This window comes from Salvelinus fontinalis, chromosome 16 (genome assembly GCF_029448725.1).
Source record: "Salvelinus fontinalis isolate EN_2023a chromosome 16, ASM2944872v1, whole genome shotgun sequence".
Lineage (NCBI taxonomy): Eukaryota > Metazoa > Chordata > Actinopteri > Salmoniformes > Salmonidae > Salvelinus > Salvelinus fontinalis.
The window spans coordinates 36,986,924-37,003,122 of NC_074680.1; the positions used below are offsets into that span (position 1 = coordinate 36,986,924).

The 16,199-nt window shown below is 38.4% G+C and overlaps 1 protein-coding gene across 1 annotated transcript; it reads left to right on the top strand.

Moving 5' to 3' along the window:
- Positions 1 to 11,842: 11,842 nt before the first annotated feature.
- LOC129813099 (forkhead box protein G1-like) lies at positions 11,843 to 14,196 on the top strand. Its single transcript, XM_055865280.1, has one exon. The coding sequence runs from the start codon at positions 12,001 to 12,003 to the stop codon at positions 13,237 to 13,239; it is 1,239 nt and encodes a 412-aa protein (XP_055721255.1). The 5' UTR covers positions 11,843 to 12,000; the 3' UTR covers positions 13,240 to 14,196.
- Positions 14,197 to 16,199: the final 2,003 nt, after the last annotated feature.

Genomic DNA, 16,199 nt, shown 5'->3' on the forward strand with positions numbered 1-16,199 from the left:
CGCCCTAGTCGTAGACTATTCTCTCTAATACTGCACAGCAAGCGGTACCCGAGCACCAAGTCTAGATCCAAGAGACTTCTAAACAATTTCTACCCCCAAGCCATAAGACTACTGAACATCTAATCAAATGGCTATCCAGATTATTTGCATTGTCCCCCCCCCCTCATTTACGCTGCTGCTACTCTCTCTTATTATCTATCTATGCATAAGTCACTTTAATAACTCTACCCACATGTATATATTACCTTAACTACCTCGACTAACCGTCATACCCCCTGTATATAGCCTCTATTGTTATTTTACTGCTTCTTTCTTTTTTTAAGGTATTTTTCCTAAAACTGCATTGTTGTTTAAGGGCTTGTACGTAAACATTTCACTGTAAGGTCTCCACCTGTTGTATTCGCGCATGTGACGAATACAATTAGATTTGATTTGATTTGAAAGTGATTTGGGATATTTCCTGTGAGTGGAGTCTGTCATTTTAACAGTGGATATCTTCATATCATCTTTACAATTGTCAAAATGCCACAATGTTTTTCTGTTGTAAACTATCAGCATTTGTTGATGATATGTTGGCAACAATTGATATGTTAATTTTATCATTTTGTTGATCTACTTAAGATTTTGCTACTTGATCTTTTCTCATGAGATTTTATGCCACTGCCTATTAAAAAAGATAAATGTATTTATTCTATCGAAATAATCACATTCCGTTGGCGTATTTCATTTTGAACAACAGTTCAATCCACAATCATTTTCTAATCACCTATTTTGCTAATTGAAATAGGCCCAATAGCTCTGATGTAGAAGCAAATAGATAATCCTTAACTTGCTCAAACGAAATTTTGCGTAAACGATTCATTTTGCCAATGACGAATTTGCCGATATTGAAATTATACATGTGCATTTTAAGAAGCCTACATTTTTGGTGCATGTGTAATTTTATCGATTAAAGGCATCTAATCTTGTTTTGAAAACTTTAGCATATTTTGAACATCACATTGTGTGAACAGTATCGTAACATATTTGAATCAGTACAACTAAATTAGTGGACATTTCCAAAGCCAGTATCCTTTTAGAAATTAATTTTCATGCCTTAATTTAATTTAATTTAATCACAGTGTGATTACGATGGATGCACTTTTACCACGTTTACTTAATAGAAGGTGCAATAGTCAGGTTTCGATTATTTTACTAAGAAAAAACGAAATGACTTATTTAACATGGAGCATGTGTTAGTCTAATGAAGCCTGCATTCAGATAAAATTAGGGGACAATTTCTCATCTAATATTCCACATTTATTATGATTTTCCCCCCATTTAGGCTAGCACTGTCTCACTTTTGATCATCTGATTGGACGGTCATTTTTGTGTTGCAGATTCTGTCAAAATAAATTATTTTGATGGAAATGTTCAATTTCTCTGGAATTGAGAAACAGGTGGAGAATTATATCACAACATACAGTCGAAGAAGAAGCGTCAGCAAATTGTATGCCACAAATAATAGATCTTTCGACGTTTTCGATCCTAGGCCTTTGGTAGGCTACAGTAGCGTACTATGCCTCCTTGAGTCAGCAACATTTGCTACCGCACGGTGGCGACAGAGACAATGAAAGCAACAAGCCATTCAATTCCTCAGGTCTATTCCTTGTTTTTGTAGTTCAAAAGTTCATTCGAGATGTTGCAATTGGTTTAACATCTTGAGCTGTGTCTATTTGTGAAAGAATTTGTGATTTTTTTTCTTCATAATTGCTGGTGCACATATTTCCGTTATGATGAGGCCTAGGTCTGCCTATTGCTTATACGACACAATCATCTTGTTGAATTTGACACACTTTGGGTAATGCGCCATGATATTTCAGGTCATGCGTTTCATCAAACATTTTTATTGTTATAAGCATGTAGTCATAGGCGAGACATGTGGGTACACTCTTAGAAAAATAGGTTCTGGAAATATGCAAAAATGGTTCCATGCTTGCTTGAAATTGGTTTAATTTAGAACCCTATATGGATCCAAGGATTCATATATTTGGTTCAGTGAAGAAGAACCCCGGAGTTCCGATTAAAGAACCATACAAAAGGGTTCTATATAGAACCTTAAAGGGTCATATACATGAAGCAAGCGATGGAACCCTAAAAGTGTAGAAGAAAGGGATCAAGGGATTCTATGTAAGCTCGGTTATTGCCGCAAACACAATGATTGGAATGTAGACCTATTAGCAAGCAAGATAATTAGTGTGGACTTGCAAAGCAAAAATCCTGACTTTAAATATTTGCCAGAGCTGGTGAGGCATTGTCCAAGTGGCTGCTACACAGAGTGGACGCGGAGAAGTCCAGTGGCTATAAGAGTCAGGCTGGTTCCCAGACTTGCCCATAAAAAAAAAGATCATCAGAAGATTCCATCACCATCATCTACCATCCTCTGTCCACCTCCCTTCGATCAAGCCATGAACTGACCCCCTCCATCTTCGGAGGATGCAGCTTTCAAAGACTTGGCCTTTATTGAATGACCTGTCATTATATAGTGCTTGTTCGTTTTTTTCTCTGCTATTCAAATCTGGAATCAGAACATAATTTTCTTTTGCGGATGAAATGATTTGTCTTTTTTAGTCACATCAACAACTTTTCCTCTTAACTTTTTGAAACAACTGCTGTTTTGACCACTTTACCAGCCCTTTAGATAAAGACTTAGTGAATGCCATCTTTGTCCATTTCTCTGCTATTCAAATATACAATCAGATCAAAAATAGATTATACTGATCCAAAGATATAGCTGTTTTAGTAACTGTGTCAACAACTTTTCATCTCAACTTTTACAAACAACTGCCATTTTGACCATTTTCCCAACAAGTTAGACAAAAAGTTGGAGAGTATAACATCTTAGTCTACTTTGCTAGTCAAATCTGGAATCAGAACAAATATATTGTACAGATCTAATGATACAGCTGTTATAGTAAACGCATCAACAACTTTTCGTCAATTTTTTTTCAAACAACTGCTGTTTTGACCACTTTCCCTACACTTTATACAAAAATGTACAGGTCATGACATTGTGGTATATTTCTTTACTATTCAAATCTGGAAATAAGAATATAAATATCTACTGCCAATCAAGAGGTACAGCTGTTTTAGTAACCACATCAACTCACTGTTGAATTAACTTTTCAGAACTTTCAAATTATAACAATGGGTGAGAACATTCTAAGCATGAGACAGAGAGTAAACACCTTGGACCACTTCTCGGATATTCAATTGTGAAATCAGAACAGCACTACTACCAATCACTACTACCCCCCCCCCCCCCCCCCCCCCCCCCACACACACACACACACACACACACACACACACACACACTTCAATCCTACAGTAGAAGTCAGAAGTTTACATACACCTTAGCCCAATACACTTAAACTCAGTTTTTCACAATTCCTGACATTTAATCCTAGTAAAAATTCCCTGTCTTAGGATCACCACTTTATTTTAAGAATGTGAAATGTCAGAATAATAGTAGAGAGAATGATTTATTTCAGCTTTTATTTATTTCATCACATTCCCAGTGGGTCAGAAGTTTACATACACTCAATTAGTATTTGGTAGCATTGCCTTTAAATTGTTTAACTTGGGTCAAATGTTTTGGGTAGCCTTCCACAAGCTTCCCACAATAAGTTGTGTGAATTTTGGCCCATTCCTCCTGACAGAGCTGGTGTAACTGAGTCAGGTTTGTAGGCCTCCTTGCTCGCACATGCTTTTTCAGTTCTGCCCACAAAGTTTCTATAGGATTGAGGTCAGGGCTTTGTGATGGCCACTCCAATACCTTGACTTTGTTGTCTTTAAGCCATTTTGCCACAACTTTGGAAGTATGCTTGGGGTCATTGTCCATTTGGAAGACCCATTTGTTACCAAGATTTAACTTCCTGACTGATGTCTTGAGATGTTGCTTCAATATATCCACATAATTTTCCTCCCTCATGATGCCATCTATTTTGTGAAGTGCAGCAGTCCCTCCTGCAGCAAAGTACCCACACAACATGATGCTGCCACCCCCCGTACTTCCCGGGTGGGATGGTGTTCTTCGGCTTGCAAGCCTCCCCCTTTTTCCTCCAAACATAACGATGGTCATTTTGCCAAACAGTTCTATTTTTGTTTCATCAGACCAGAGAACATTTCTCCAAAAGGTACGATCTTTATATACAGTTGCAATATATTGCAAACCGAAGTCTGGCTTTTTTATGGCAGTTATAGAGCAGCGGCTTCTTCCTTGCTGAGCTGCCTTTCAGGTTATGTCGATATAGGACTTGTTTTACTGTGGATATAGATACTTTTGTACCAGTTTCCTCCAGCATCTTCACAAGGTCCTTTGCTGTTGTTCTGGGATTGATCTGCACCTTTCACACCAAAGTACGTTCATCTCTAGGAGACAGAACGCGTCTCCTTCCTGAGCGGTATGGCGGCTGCATGGTCTCATGGTGTTTATACTGGCGTACTATTGTTTGTACAGATGAACGTGGTACCTACAGGCATTTGGAAATTTCTCCCAAGGATGAACCAGATTTGTGGAGGTCTACAATTTTTTTCTGAGGTCTTGGCTGATTTGTTTTGATTTTCCCATGATGTCAAGCAAAGAGGCACTGAGTTTGAAGGTAGGCCTTGAAATACATCAACAGGTACACCTCCAATTGACTCAAATGATGTCAATTAGCCTATCAGAAGCTTCTAAAGCCATGGAATCATTTTCTGGAATTTTTCAAGCTGTTTAAAGGCACTTTAACTTAGCGTTTGTAAACTTCTGACCCACTGGAATTGTGATACAGTTAATTATAAGTGAAATAATCTGTCTGTAAATAATTGTTGGAAAAATTACTTGTGTCATGCACGAAGTAGATGTCCTAACCGACTTGCCAAAACTGTAGTTTGTTAACAAGAAATATGTGGAGTGATTGAAAAACGAGTTTTAAAAATAAACTTCCGACTTCAATTGTATGTATTTATCTATCCAGTCATAACTTTATTTTAACAGCTTTATCATTTGATTAAGAAACTAATCTCAGGGTTAAAAGCTCAATATAAAATAGTTGATTTATTTATTTTAAACTTCAGCAACCCCTCCTTGTCTTCTGTACTCTATTATTACAGTTGTCATATACTGTGGTATTCTATACTGTGGTATTCTAGTAGGATTGTAGTTAAGTGTAGTAGGCTGAGTGTATTTATTTGTGATGATCCAACTGCCCCACAATCCAAAATAATAAGGTTGATAGTGTAGTCTATCAAAATAATCAGACCAATTATTTTGCTAAATTTAACTATGAGTACATTTAACTGCTTGGCTTAATTAAAACATGTTAAACTTATTCCACTACTTTAAAGCAAGTCCCATCTAGTTTATTTTTGGTCATTTCTTTTTCACTATTTCTGTGTGGTGGTTAATATTTATAGTAGTTATATTTATGACATTTACATTAGTTTGAGGTTTTCTAGTAGTTACAGGACATCCTGTTTTGAACATCGATTACGTTGTGTTTCAATTGTGATTGAAAAACAACAGAAAACTCAACATCCTAATTGTAAAATAATACATTTTAAACGAAACAACATGTTCCAGATATATGTTCCTTTATAATGTTTACACGGATTCTATAGAAATCATTCATGAGCAAATGTCATGATCTGCCTTGCTACAAGCTGGCAAAAGGCTTATTTGTCAGATTACCAGATATAGCTCTGCATATTCTGTTTAATTTAATATATATGCCTGTCTTTCTTGTTTTACAAAATCACATCATTATTCGGCTTGCTTGTCAAACATTTAATTGTGAACTACACTGAGTGTAAAAAAGTTAAGGCACACCTAATATCTAGTTGCACCTCCCCCCACCCCCCTTTACCCTCAGAACAGCCCCCGATCTTCAGGGCATGGACTCTACAAGGTGTCGAAAGCGTTCTACAGGGATGCTGGCCCATGTTGACTCCAATGCTTCCCACAGCTGCGTCAAGTTGGCTGGATGTCCTTTGGGGGTGGACCATTCTTGATAGACACGGGAAACTGTTGAGCGTGTAAAACCCAGCAGTGTTGCAGTTTTTGACACATTCAAACCCGTGCGCCTGGCACCTACTACCATACCCCGTTCAAAGGCATTTTGAATGGCGCACAAACACAATCCATGTCTTAATTGTCTCGTGGCTTAAAAATACTTATTTAACCTGTCTCCTCCCTTTTATCTACACTTATTGAAGTGGATTTAACAAATGACATCAATAAGGTATCATAGCTTTCACCTGGATTCCCATGGTCAGTCTGTGTCATGGAAAGAGCAGGTGTTCCTATTGTTTTGAACACTCAGTGGCCCCAAGCCTGTAGAATTGTCTTCATTCGATTGGTTATTCGTTATTCCGATCACGCGCCTCCTAAAGCTGCTGCTGCAGCTGATTAAATCAATCACCACACTGCTCTAAGATTTAACAATGTTGGTCTCGGCCAGTAAAATCAGTTAAGAACATGTAAATACATTTTCCTTGATAAACTAATTATAAAACTCCCCAATATAGGATATTTCCCAAAATAACGAGATTACAATAGCGCCAAATATCTCTGTTCAACAAATGTTTTTTTTTTATTACTTCAATTGATCTAACCACAAAAGAGAGAAAAAAACGTCCTGTTGTGTATGAACATTGGCTTGAAATTTAGCATCTTTCCGATTTGTTGCAGGAGAACATATATGCACACACCTTCAATTGAGCGCTCACTTTATGGTTGACCAATAAATGAATATAGCCTGCTACACACATTAGGGTAAGACGAAATGCAAACACTCTTTCCAACCGTGCAGCTATCCCACACATGGCTATCGACTACGGAACATAACGGTCAAAATACTGCAGGCTTGTCTGTTATAAATGAATACAGATTTACAATACAGTAATGTAGCACCTCTAAACAAAATCGCAATTAAAATGTTTGCCGTTAGGTTAGGTCCCAAAAAAGTTATGCACGACCAGACCAATTTTATAATCAAAATGTATGATCAAATAATTAGGCCTACGTCGAATAATTATTATTTTTTATTTATCAAGGTCTATAAATCAATATAAACGGGTTGCTGTGATAACAGTTGTAGAGATACTTTATCTCTGTACCTAAATTATGCAAAATATGTTATAAACTGAAGTAGTAATTTGTGTTTCTGTTAGCCATTATAACACATGCATAGAATAGTTTTATTTCAATTCCAGATCAAACATTGTATTTTCATTGTATCAATTGAATCAAAATGATTTTCTCCAACACCCCCAAGCCATAAGACTCCTGAACAGCTAATCAAATGGCTACCAAGACTATTTGCATTGTTCCCCCCACCCACTCTTTTACGCTGCTGCTACTCTACTCTTTATCTATGCATAGTCACTTTAACTCTATCTACATGTACATATTACCTCGACTAACCGGTGCCCCTGCACATTGACTCTGTACCGGTACCCCCTGTATATAGCATCGCTACTGTTATTTTACTGCTGCTCTTTAATAATTGTTTTACTTATCTATTTTTTACTTATTTTTCTTAACTGTATTGTTGGTTAAGGGCTTGTAAGTAAGCATTTCACTGTAAGGTCTACACTTGTTATATTCGACACGTGACAATAACATTTGTTTCTGCATTGCTTGATGTTTGGGGTTTTAGGCTGGGTTTCTGTATAGCACTTTGTGACATCAGTTGATGTAAAAAGGGCTTTATAAATACATTTGATTGATTGATTCAATAAACTTAGATTTCCCCTCTGCAATACACCAGCTTTGTAAACCAATGGGCTTTCTGTCCTATACCGCTAGGGGGCTCTCTGCTCTCATATGTGCGCCAGTATCGTTCAGTTTAATAACGGAGTTTTGCCTATCGTGTGTGCTTGCCTATCGTCTCATGACCACATAACACTATTTGTGCCCGAAAGTGAATAATAACTGTTTAGATTAACGGCGTGTTTATAAATATGTTGCAGTAGGCCTACCTGTTGACATTGTAATCAAAACAAATCCATGCCTATACACGGATTAAGCTAGTACTTTCAATATATATTTTTTACCTTTATTTTACTAGGCAAGTCAGTTAAGAACAAATTCGTATTTACAATGACGGTCTACCTCGGACGACGCTGGGCCAATCGTGCGCCACCCTATGGGATTCCCAATCACGGCCGGGTGTGATACGGCCTGGATTCGAACCAGGGACTGTAGTGACGCCTCTTGCGCTGAGATGCAGTGCCTTAGACCGCTGCATCACCCGGGAGTCCAACTAAATTGTGCTTGTCAGTCTGAGAGATTAAATTGTAAGCCTTTGTTTTAGGTGTGGAACATAACACAGTTGGAATTATTTTTAGAATTATACTTTTATGGCCGGAACTTCGTTCTAAACCATTATAGGCTACCATTAATTTACTTTAGGTTCCCTTACGGAACATGGTGTTTGAATAACTTTTTATTTAAGGCAGACATTTACTTTTGGAAGTAAGACAATAATCAAATTATTTTGTTATTTAATAATCGCAACAACTAGGCCTACTAATGTCCTACTCTTCGCTATTAATCCTCAATATTGATGTGCTGTGCATCAGGCCTGTGCATCAGTTCTTGTAGTAGGCTAGGTTAATTACCTTATACCGACACTTTAGGATTACTCAGTGGCTGCAGTAGCAGGGTCTCCAAATATGTGTTTTTAAAACAAGCACATGCATTAACATAGCCTTCACAAAACAAACGATGCGGCACATAATTTGCAGAGTGTATCAAGTAGATGAATGTGATTTGTGAGGAAATCGGATGCATATGCGTCCTCACTCACTGTCGCAACACAGGCCTAGGCCATAGTTCAAATCAAAATCAAATCAAATGTATTTGTCACATACACATGGTTAGCTGATGATAATGCGAGTGTAGCGAAATGCTTGTGCTTCTAGTTCCGACAATGCAGTAATAACCAACGAGTAATCTAACCTAACAATTCCACAACTACTACCTTAGGAGAGCCCTTAATTGTCTTTCATGCAGTTTTCAAATGTAGCCTACTTTAATTGTAGGTTATTACTGGTATTTTTTTTACTCATAGGACTGACATTTAATCGTTAAATATATTAAATGACATATTGGTGAGTGCAAACTAATTTGCTATAACAACATAGACGATATACGTTGCAGAGATAATACCACAAACTTTAGAAAGCACGTGCTCATGACCTTGTTTGTTTACTCCCGCTGGTTTCCAGAGCTGAAAGAAAGTGTGACAACCAGTCCGTTCCTTAAGTGATGCGATATGGCTGCTCAGGAGTATCACATTCTCTGTACAACAGCTATAGTCTCCGGGAAAGTTGGACTCATCACCACCATGAGAATGCAAGAAAAAACACTTTTTTGTACATGTACAATTTAGCAGACACTTTTCCAGAGCGACTCACATGAGCAATTAGGGTTAAGTGCCTTACTCAAGGGCACATCAACATATTTTTTACCTAGTCAGCTCGGGGATTCTATCCAGCGACCTTTCGATTACTGGTCCATCGCTATTAACCGATACCTGCCACCCATCATATTGCCACCCATCATATTGCGCATAGATTAGATATTTGCGTTGCTGGTGCTTATAGGCCTACACAGTTTACCTTTCTTAATTTTTGCAAACCTGAAATGAAATTACACGACTTTTTAAACTATTTGCACTCGGCAATGATATACCAAAAGTATTGTTGAAATTTCACTTATCGAACATATTTGGACTATAGGCCTACTCAAAAAAACTCTCATCATGCTTTGTCCCCCCCCCCCCCCCCACTTCAGAAATTGGATAAAAATGAAGTGCGTTACTATAACAGCATAACATATTATTATTATTATTATTTTTGTTGTTATTGCTATTATATCGGCTATTATTGTTTTTATTAGATGTTAATAATAGCAGGCAACACTATTAAGAAAAATCCGAGGTAGCCATTCGTCATAGCACTGTCTTAAATCATCAATGACTAATCACGAAACAACATACTGGATATCATACCAACATCATGACAGGACCAAAATATCGAAAATAACATGATTTCTTTAATTGTGTTATTATAGGACAACTACAACTGTTATAGGCCGAAAACGCCGTTATTTTGGGATATCTTTGTGTAATCTGTATTTTATTTTTTTCTTCAAACACATGATGTTGGCTTGACATTTCTAACGAATGCCACTAATATTTACATCAACAGTAAGTCTAGCCAACAAAAGTCACCTTGTGGGAATTCACGAGGCTCTCAGTTTCCACCACTTCTTTCGCTCTGTTGCGTTCGCTTTTTGGTGAATTTGTCTCGGCGTACGTGCACCTTCGTTCGTGTATGTTTGTGTGTATGTGTGTGTGTGTGTGTGTGTGTGTGTGTGTGTGCGTCCCATCCTGTCAAACATCGATACGAGTTTACCTAAATATACAAATAGACAAATAGACAAGCTCTCTAAGCTGGTTTGACCTGGAACTGGTCTGAGCTGAGCACTGTGAGAACCATATATCATGTCCAACATTTAGGCTACTCGTTCTCGCAATCTGGACTAAAGTAATACATTTGAGTTTGAATTTCAGATTTCAGATTAAATCAATGGAAGATGGGTGAAGACGATGCTTTATTCGACTCCAAGGTGCAACCGTTGTTTCTTGGAGAGTTATGACCATATTTTCTATTTGTATTTATTAAGGATCTCCATTAGGCAGCAGCTCTTCCTGGGGTCCAGCAACATTAAGGCAGTTATATACAATTAAAGATATGACAAAACATTACATTTCATGACACTTTTCACAACACATTAACTGTGTGCCCTCAGGCAACTACAACCCCCCCCCCCCCCCCCCCCCCCCCATGTGAACCTTGTTACCCGTCATAGGGATTTACTAATATGACGAAAATGATTAAAGGTCTACTGTATGCTTTGATATGTGGTTAAAGTATTAGACTTTAATGATAATACTATTAATACAAGGCCTACTTATATAGTAGGCTACTGTACTAGGCCTACTACTACTAATAGTAGGCTACTACTACTAATATTAGGCTGATAATGGTAGGCCTAATACGAATAATTATGATATGCTTGTGATGTTTGCAACGCCGCATATCCTATAAATAAAATATAAGGGGTACTTCTTGAAACGATATGTCGAAACCATTACGCACGAGTCCAAGTTGGAGATCACGCGCTCCAAGTAGCTGACCGCCGGGGCTTGGATTTATTTGAACTCTAAAAAGATGGAGGGGAAACAAACATAATTAAATATGAATTAAGCATAATATTTGAATGCTGCCTGAACTTTAATAAGGACCATGAACATCGGCTTCGTGCCGTTTTGCTACGGTGGAGATAGGTAGCCTAAATCTTCCTCCATAGAAAAACGTCACAGTCATGTCCATTATTCAAACATAAGTTGTCTAATATCCACATTTGAATAGAAGGCTACTTATGCTTGAGACATAAAGTAGTACCTCTCTTCGGCCGCTACATTTCTGTGATCCTCTTGTGTTTATTTCCAACGAAATGTAAACAAACTTTAAAGACGGAGAGATATGTTGAATCAGCAATCTGGAAATATCAAGAGCAGTGAAATGGATTAAGGTTATGTGGTCTAATTTCTTGGTATGATTTTGGTCCGAGAAATAAATCCTTTGTTGATAAGGATGAGCCCATTCTGCGTTGCATTGGTGAACGTGTGTATCCTTGCGCACTTAAGCAACTGCTAAGAACTACTCTGTGATTGGCTGGAAGAAGGGAGGACGCGTTAATACTTATGGTGCTGTGGTTGGCTGTAGTCCGTAAAGGTTCAACCAATTTTTTTACAGCGTAGTGTCTGTAGCTCCATAATTAATTGTAGCTATCTGTCTCCTATCGATGTGTTGTAAAGAACATTAAATAGTTTTTATTAGCAGAGTTGCCGGTGTAAGATATTGAGATATAACTGTGCTGCTTATTGCCATTTGACCTTGCGTGTGATGTTGGATATGGGAGAACGGAAAGAAGTGAAAATGATTCCTAAATCATCGTTCAGTATAAACAGTCTGGTGCCTGAAGCCGTCCAAAGTGACAACCACCACAGAACCGTATCAGAGGAAGAGGGGAAGATCCCTTTACCTTCCCTAGTGCAAGATGCAAAGTCAGAGAACATTTGCACCAAAAGTGACAATTCGTCCAATGAAACCACTTGCATGGACGAAAAGGAAAAACAGGAAGAGAAGAAGGATAGCAAAGAGGGAGAGAGCGGTGGGAAAGACGGTGAAAAGAAAAACGGCAAGTACGAGAAACCACCATTCAGCTATAATGCTTTAATTATGATGGCTATTCGGCAGAGTCCGGAGAAACGACTAACTCTGAACGGTATTTACGAATTCATTATGAAGAATTTCCCCTATTACCGGGAGAACAAGCAGGGTTGGCAGAATTCCATCAGGCATAACCTTAGCCTAAACAAATGTTTTGTTAAAGTCCCGCGGCACTATGATGACCCGGGTAAGGGGAACTACTGGATGCTTGACCCCTCGAGTGACGATGTCTTTATCGGTGGGACAACAGGCAAACTTCGCCGGAGATCGACCACATCCAGGGCAAAGTTGGCTTTCAAGCGGGGTGCTCGTCTTACTTCCTCTGGGTTGACCTTTATGGATAGAGCCGGCTCTCTATATTGGCCAATGTCACCATTTCTTTCGCTTCACCATCCGAGGGCCAGCAGCGCATTGAGCTACAATGGGACATCATCGGCTTACCCTAGTCATCCTATGTCCTACAGTACAATGTTGACTCAAAACAGTTTGGGGAACAACCATTCTTTCCCTTCTTCCAATGGCCTAAGTGTTGACAGACTTGTGAATGGAGACATTCCCTATGCCACTCATCACCTAACGGCGGCGGCGTTGGCGGCCTCTGTTCCATGTGGTCTATCAGTGCCCTGCTCCGGGACTTACTCTTTAAACCCATGTTCGTCCATAAACCTCCTTGCAGGACAGACAAGTTACTTTTTCCCCCATGTCCCGCATCCATCAATGACCTCCCAGAGCAGCGCTTCGATGGCGGCCCGGGCTGCCTCCTCCTCCTCCTCCCCGCAGGCGCCCTCATCTCTTCCCTGTGAGTCTTTAAGGTCCTCGCTACCAAGTTTCTCTTCAGGACTTTCTGGAGGACTTTCTGATTACTTCACACATCATAATCAAGGGTCAACTTCAAATCCACTTATACACTAGCAAAACATCCCTCGGGAGCAAGACTGTAAGTGAACATTTTACACCCGTTTACATTCTAAAACATATAAAGAAAAGATAAAGTAAACAAAGAGAAAAACAAAATGAAAACAGCCAGAACTGAAGTCCAGGTATTTTTTAGTAAAATTCTGCATTTATTTCTGTGTACGTAGGCATATGTCATGTGTCGGGGAGTTGTTTATTATTCCACCGTCAGCAACGTGCAATGTGATAACAAAAAATAAAAGAGTAAATGTAGGTTTTGGACTGAGAGGCATTACCTTAGAATGTGTATTTAAATAGTCTGCAGATTTGCCTAATTTTAATATTAAGAATATCTAATACCATCACATCAACCACCAGTCTCCATGTTTGCAGTATTATCACGTATCATGAGTGCACTGGTGGAATATGATTCTTGCAACAACAAAAAAATAACACTAATTTGTATTATTTTTCCTTTTCAAATAAATGTGTTTTTAAAATGCAGAATAACCATACCAACCCATGGCTCTTTGTTATTTTGTCCTCTCCCATTATGAACAAATTAGGCTAGTACTTTATGACATTCATTTATATATTACATTTTCACAATACTGTTATACTTTATAGACCAAAGAATGGGTTTAGAAAAAAGACTTGAGAATTTCAGTATTCAGCACCAGAACAGATTCAGAAGGGGACAAAATGAATGCCTTTAGCTTGTGTTGTGCATATTTTACTGAATGTGGTCACCACCAGACCACATCCTTTTTGTACTTAGTGAACTGTCAATACCTATTGTAATTATAGGTTAACTTTGCGAACGTGTAACCCGTGTTGAGCAAACGCCTCATACAAATATTGAGTGATTGTTTATGTTGTCTTTAAATTTCATGGTTGTGATATTGTGGTCTTATTCCCGTGTTTTGTCGCTAAAACTGTCAATCGAACAAAATAAAATAATAGGTTACGTCCATATCTGATGAAAAGTTTTGTCTTTTTTGTCATTCCGAATATTAGTACGTTTCGGTAGGTTGTTATGTTGCATGTGGTTGTTTATTGGACTACTGCGCAGGCAACACTGTGCGTGGAGGACCTAGGCCTTGGCCTTCAGCCGTGAAAGGCCTCTTCGGTTCAGCGTTTGGCTTTGAGAACCAACTGCCCCAAAAAATGTTTACCCTTTCTTTGTCTCCCTTATTTTCACCACTTGGTACATAGTATGGGTTTGTTAAAAACACATCAAGCCTACCCATGTTAAATAAACTGCAATCACACATTAGCAATCGTGTGGCAAAGGGATGGATAAGATGAAACATCTAGTAGTAGGCAGAATGCCCGTGACTATTCATGGTCTCGTGCGGGCTGTTTTGGATTCGGTTCAGCCCTTTAGCACTTATTAACAGTAACCGCTGGTGTTTGTGTGGTTGTGTATTTGTCCTCCTTCATCTCCCTCATAGCCTATATATGATGAGTATTGATTGATTAGCTTCGGGGGCATTAAATTGTTCAAACTCAGACCAGGCCATAGGTCTACATGTGTTCCTAAAGCATTTCTATGTAATGGTAGGCTAAACGAATAATAAGGAAATCCATGACTATTTAAATGCCTGTGCAGCTATAACCTGTAGAATACGTTTTACTTAATTGTTTTCTTTATTGTATTTTTCTTCATCCGAAGTGGTAGTAGGGCATACATAATACAAATAAAACACAACAGAAGCGTATATAGCCTACCTTTCAACGCTGTGCGGTCAGTAATTTGTTCATTTCCTAAAGAGGCCTCGTGTTAAATGAGTATAACTGTAATGCAATAACCTTACTGCTTTTCACAATGGACTAGTGCAACTCAATATCTCCTCGCTAGATGTTATCGTTCAAATGTTAAATGGGGTGACCACTCAAAAGGCAATGAGGTAGGGTTATATCTTGAAGAAATATATCTTCTTAAACTATGGAAATATATACAGTATACGTGCTCCAAGAAACACTATGATATATTTGAAGCAGAAATGTTGTTTCCCAAACAAAATATAAGATAATATTTACATTTATTCACAGTTTGATAATAAATGAAAGAAATTCTAAACGGTGGACATACCATATTGTTAGGCTATTTAAAATTTAGGCTACGCCAACAGGCGTATACAGAATATGCAGAATCAAATAAAATGCCTAACAATATGGCAATGTGCGAGGTATTAGCTTGCACTTTTAGCCACAACAATTAGCAATCAATATGCCTGAACCACAGAGAGGACTCCGTATCATATTTAGAACAAAGCATTAACTAAAGGATTGCATGCCAAGCGTTGGTCTTTACAACTGGGTTGCTTTACCCTATACTGCATGGGTGATGTAACCGCTAATCGAGGCGGAAATATATACGCTACTGTCTGTCAGCACAATAATAGATCTTTTTAAACCTATAACTGAGGAATTTCAAGTTCTCGTGTTTTCGGTGTCTCATGTGTCATGAAGACTACAATCTGTGTATCCCATTTTAAATATGGATTGGGTAAGGGCGTGGTTGTACCTCAAAGCGACAGCAGAGCGATTTGAGGACATCCTCCAGTCCAGCCTATGACTCAATCTAGACACCAGCTACCCAAGAGACCGGACTCGCCAGCCTACTACAAAGCGTTTCACCGGAAGTGAAAAATCTATGACACATTTAGACCAAAATCTAGACCTGTAGGCTATCAGTGTTACATCTATATTTTGAAGTTAAACATAGACGTATTTCCAATCGACAAAATGTAAATCTATGAATGAATGAAAACACCAATTTTAGAATACCGCCATACTCGATTCTCTGGTAATATCTTGGTTAAGTTAAGGTGCACAAAGTCTGTACTGTAGTACGAAATGACATAGACCCCAAGAGAAACCATTCGATTAAGGTAATTGACGAACAGACATGTTTATGAATGTATAACAACTGACCTTTATGCAAGTTTACACACGGATGGGAATAGTGGGGA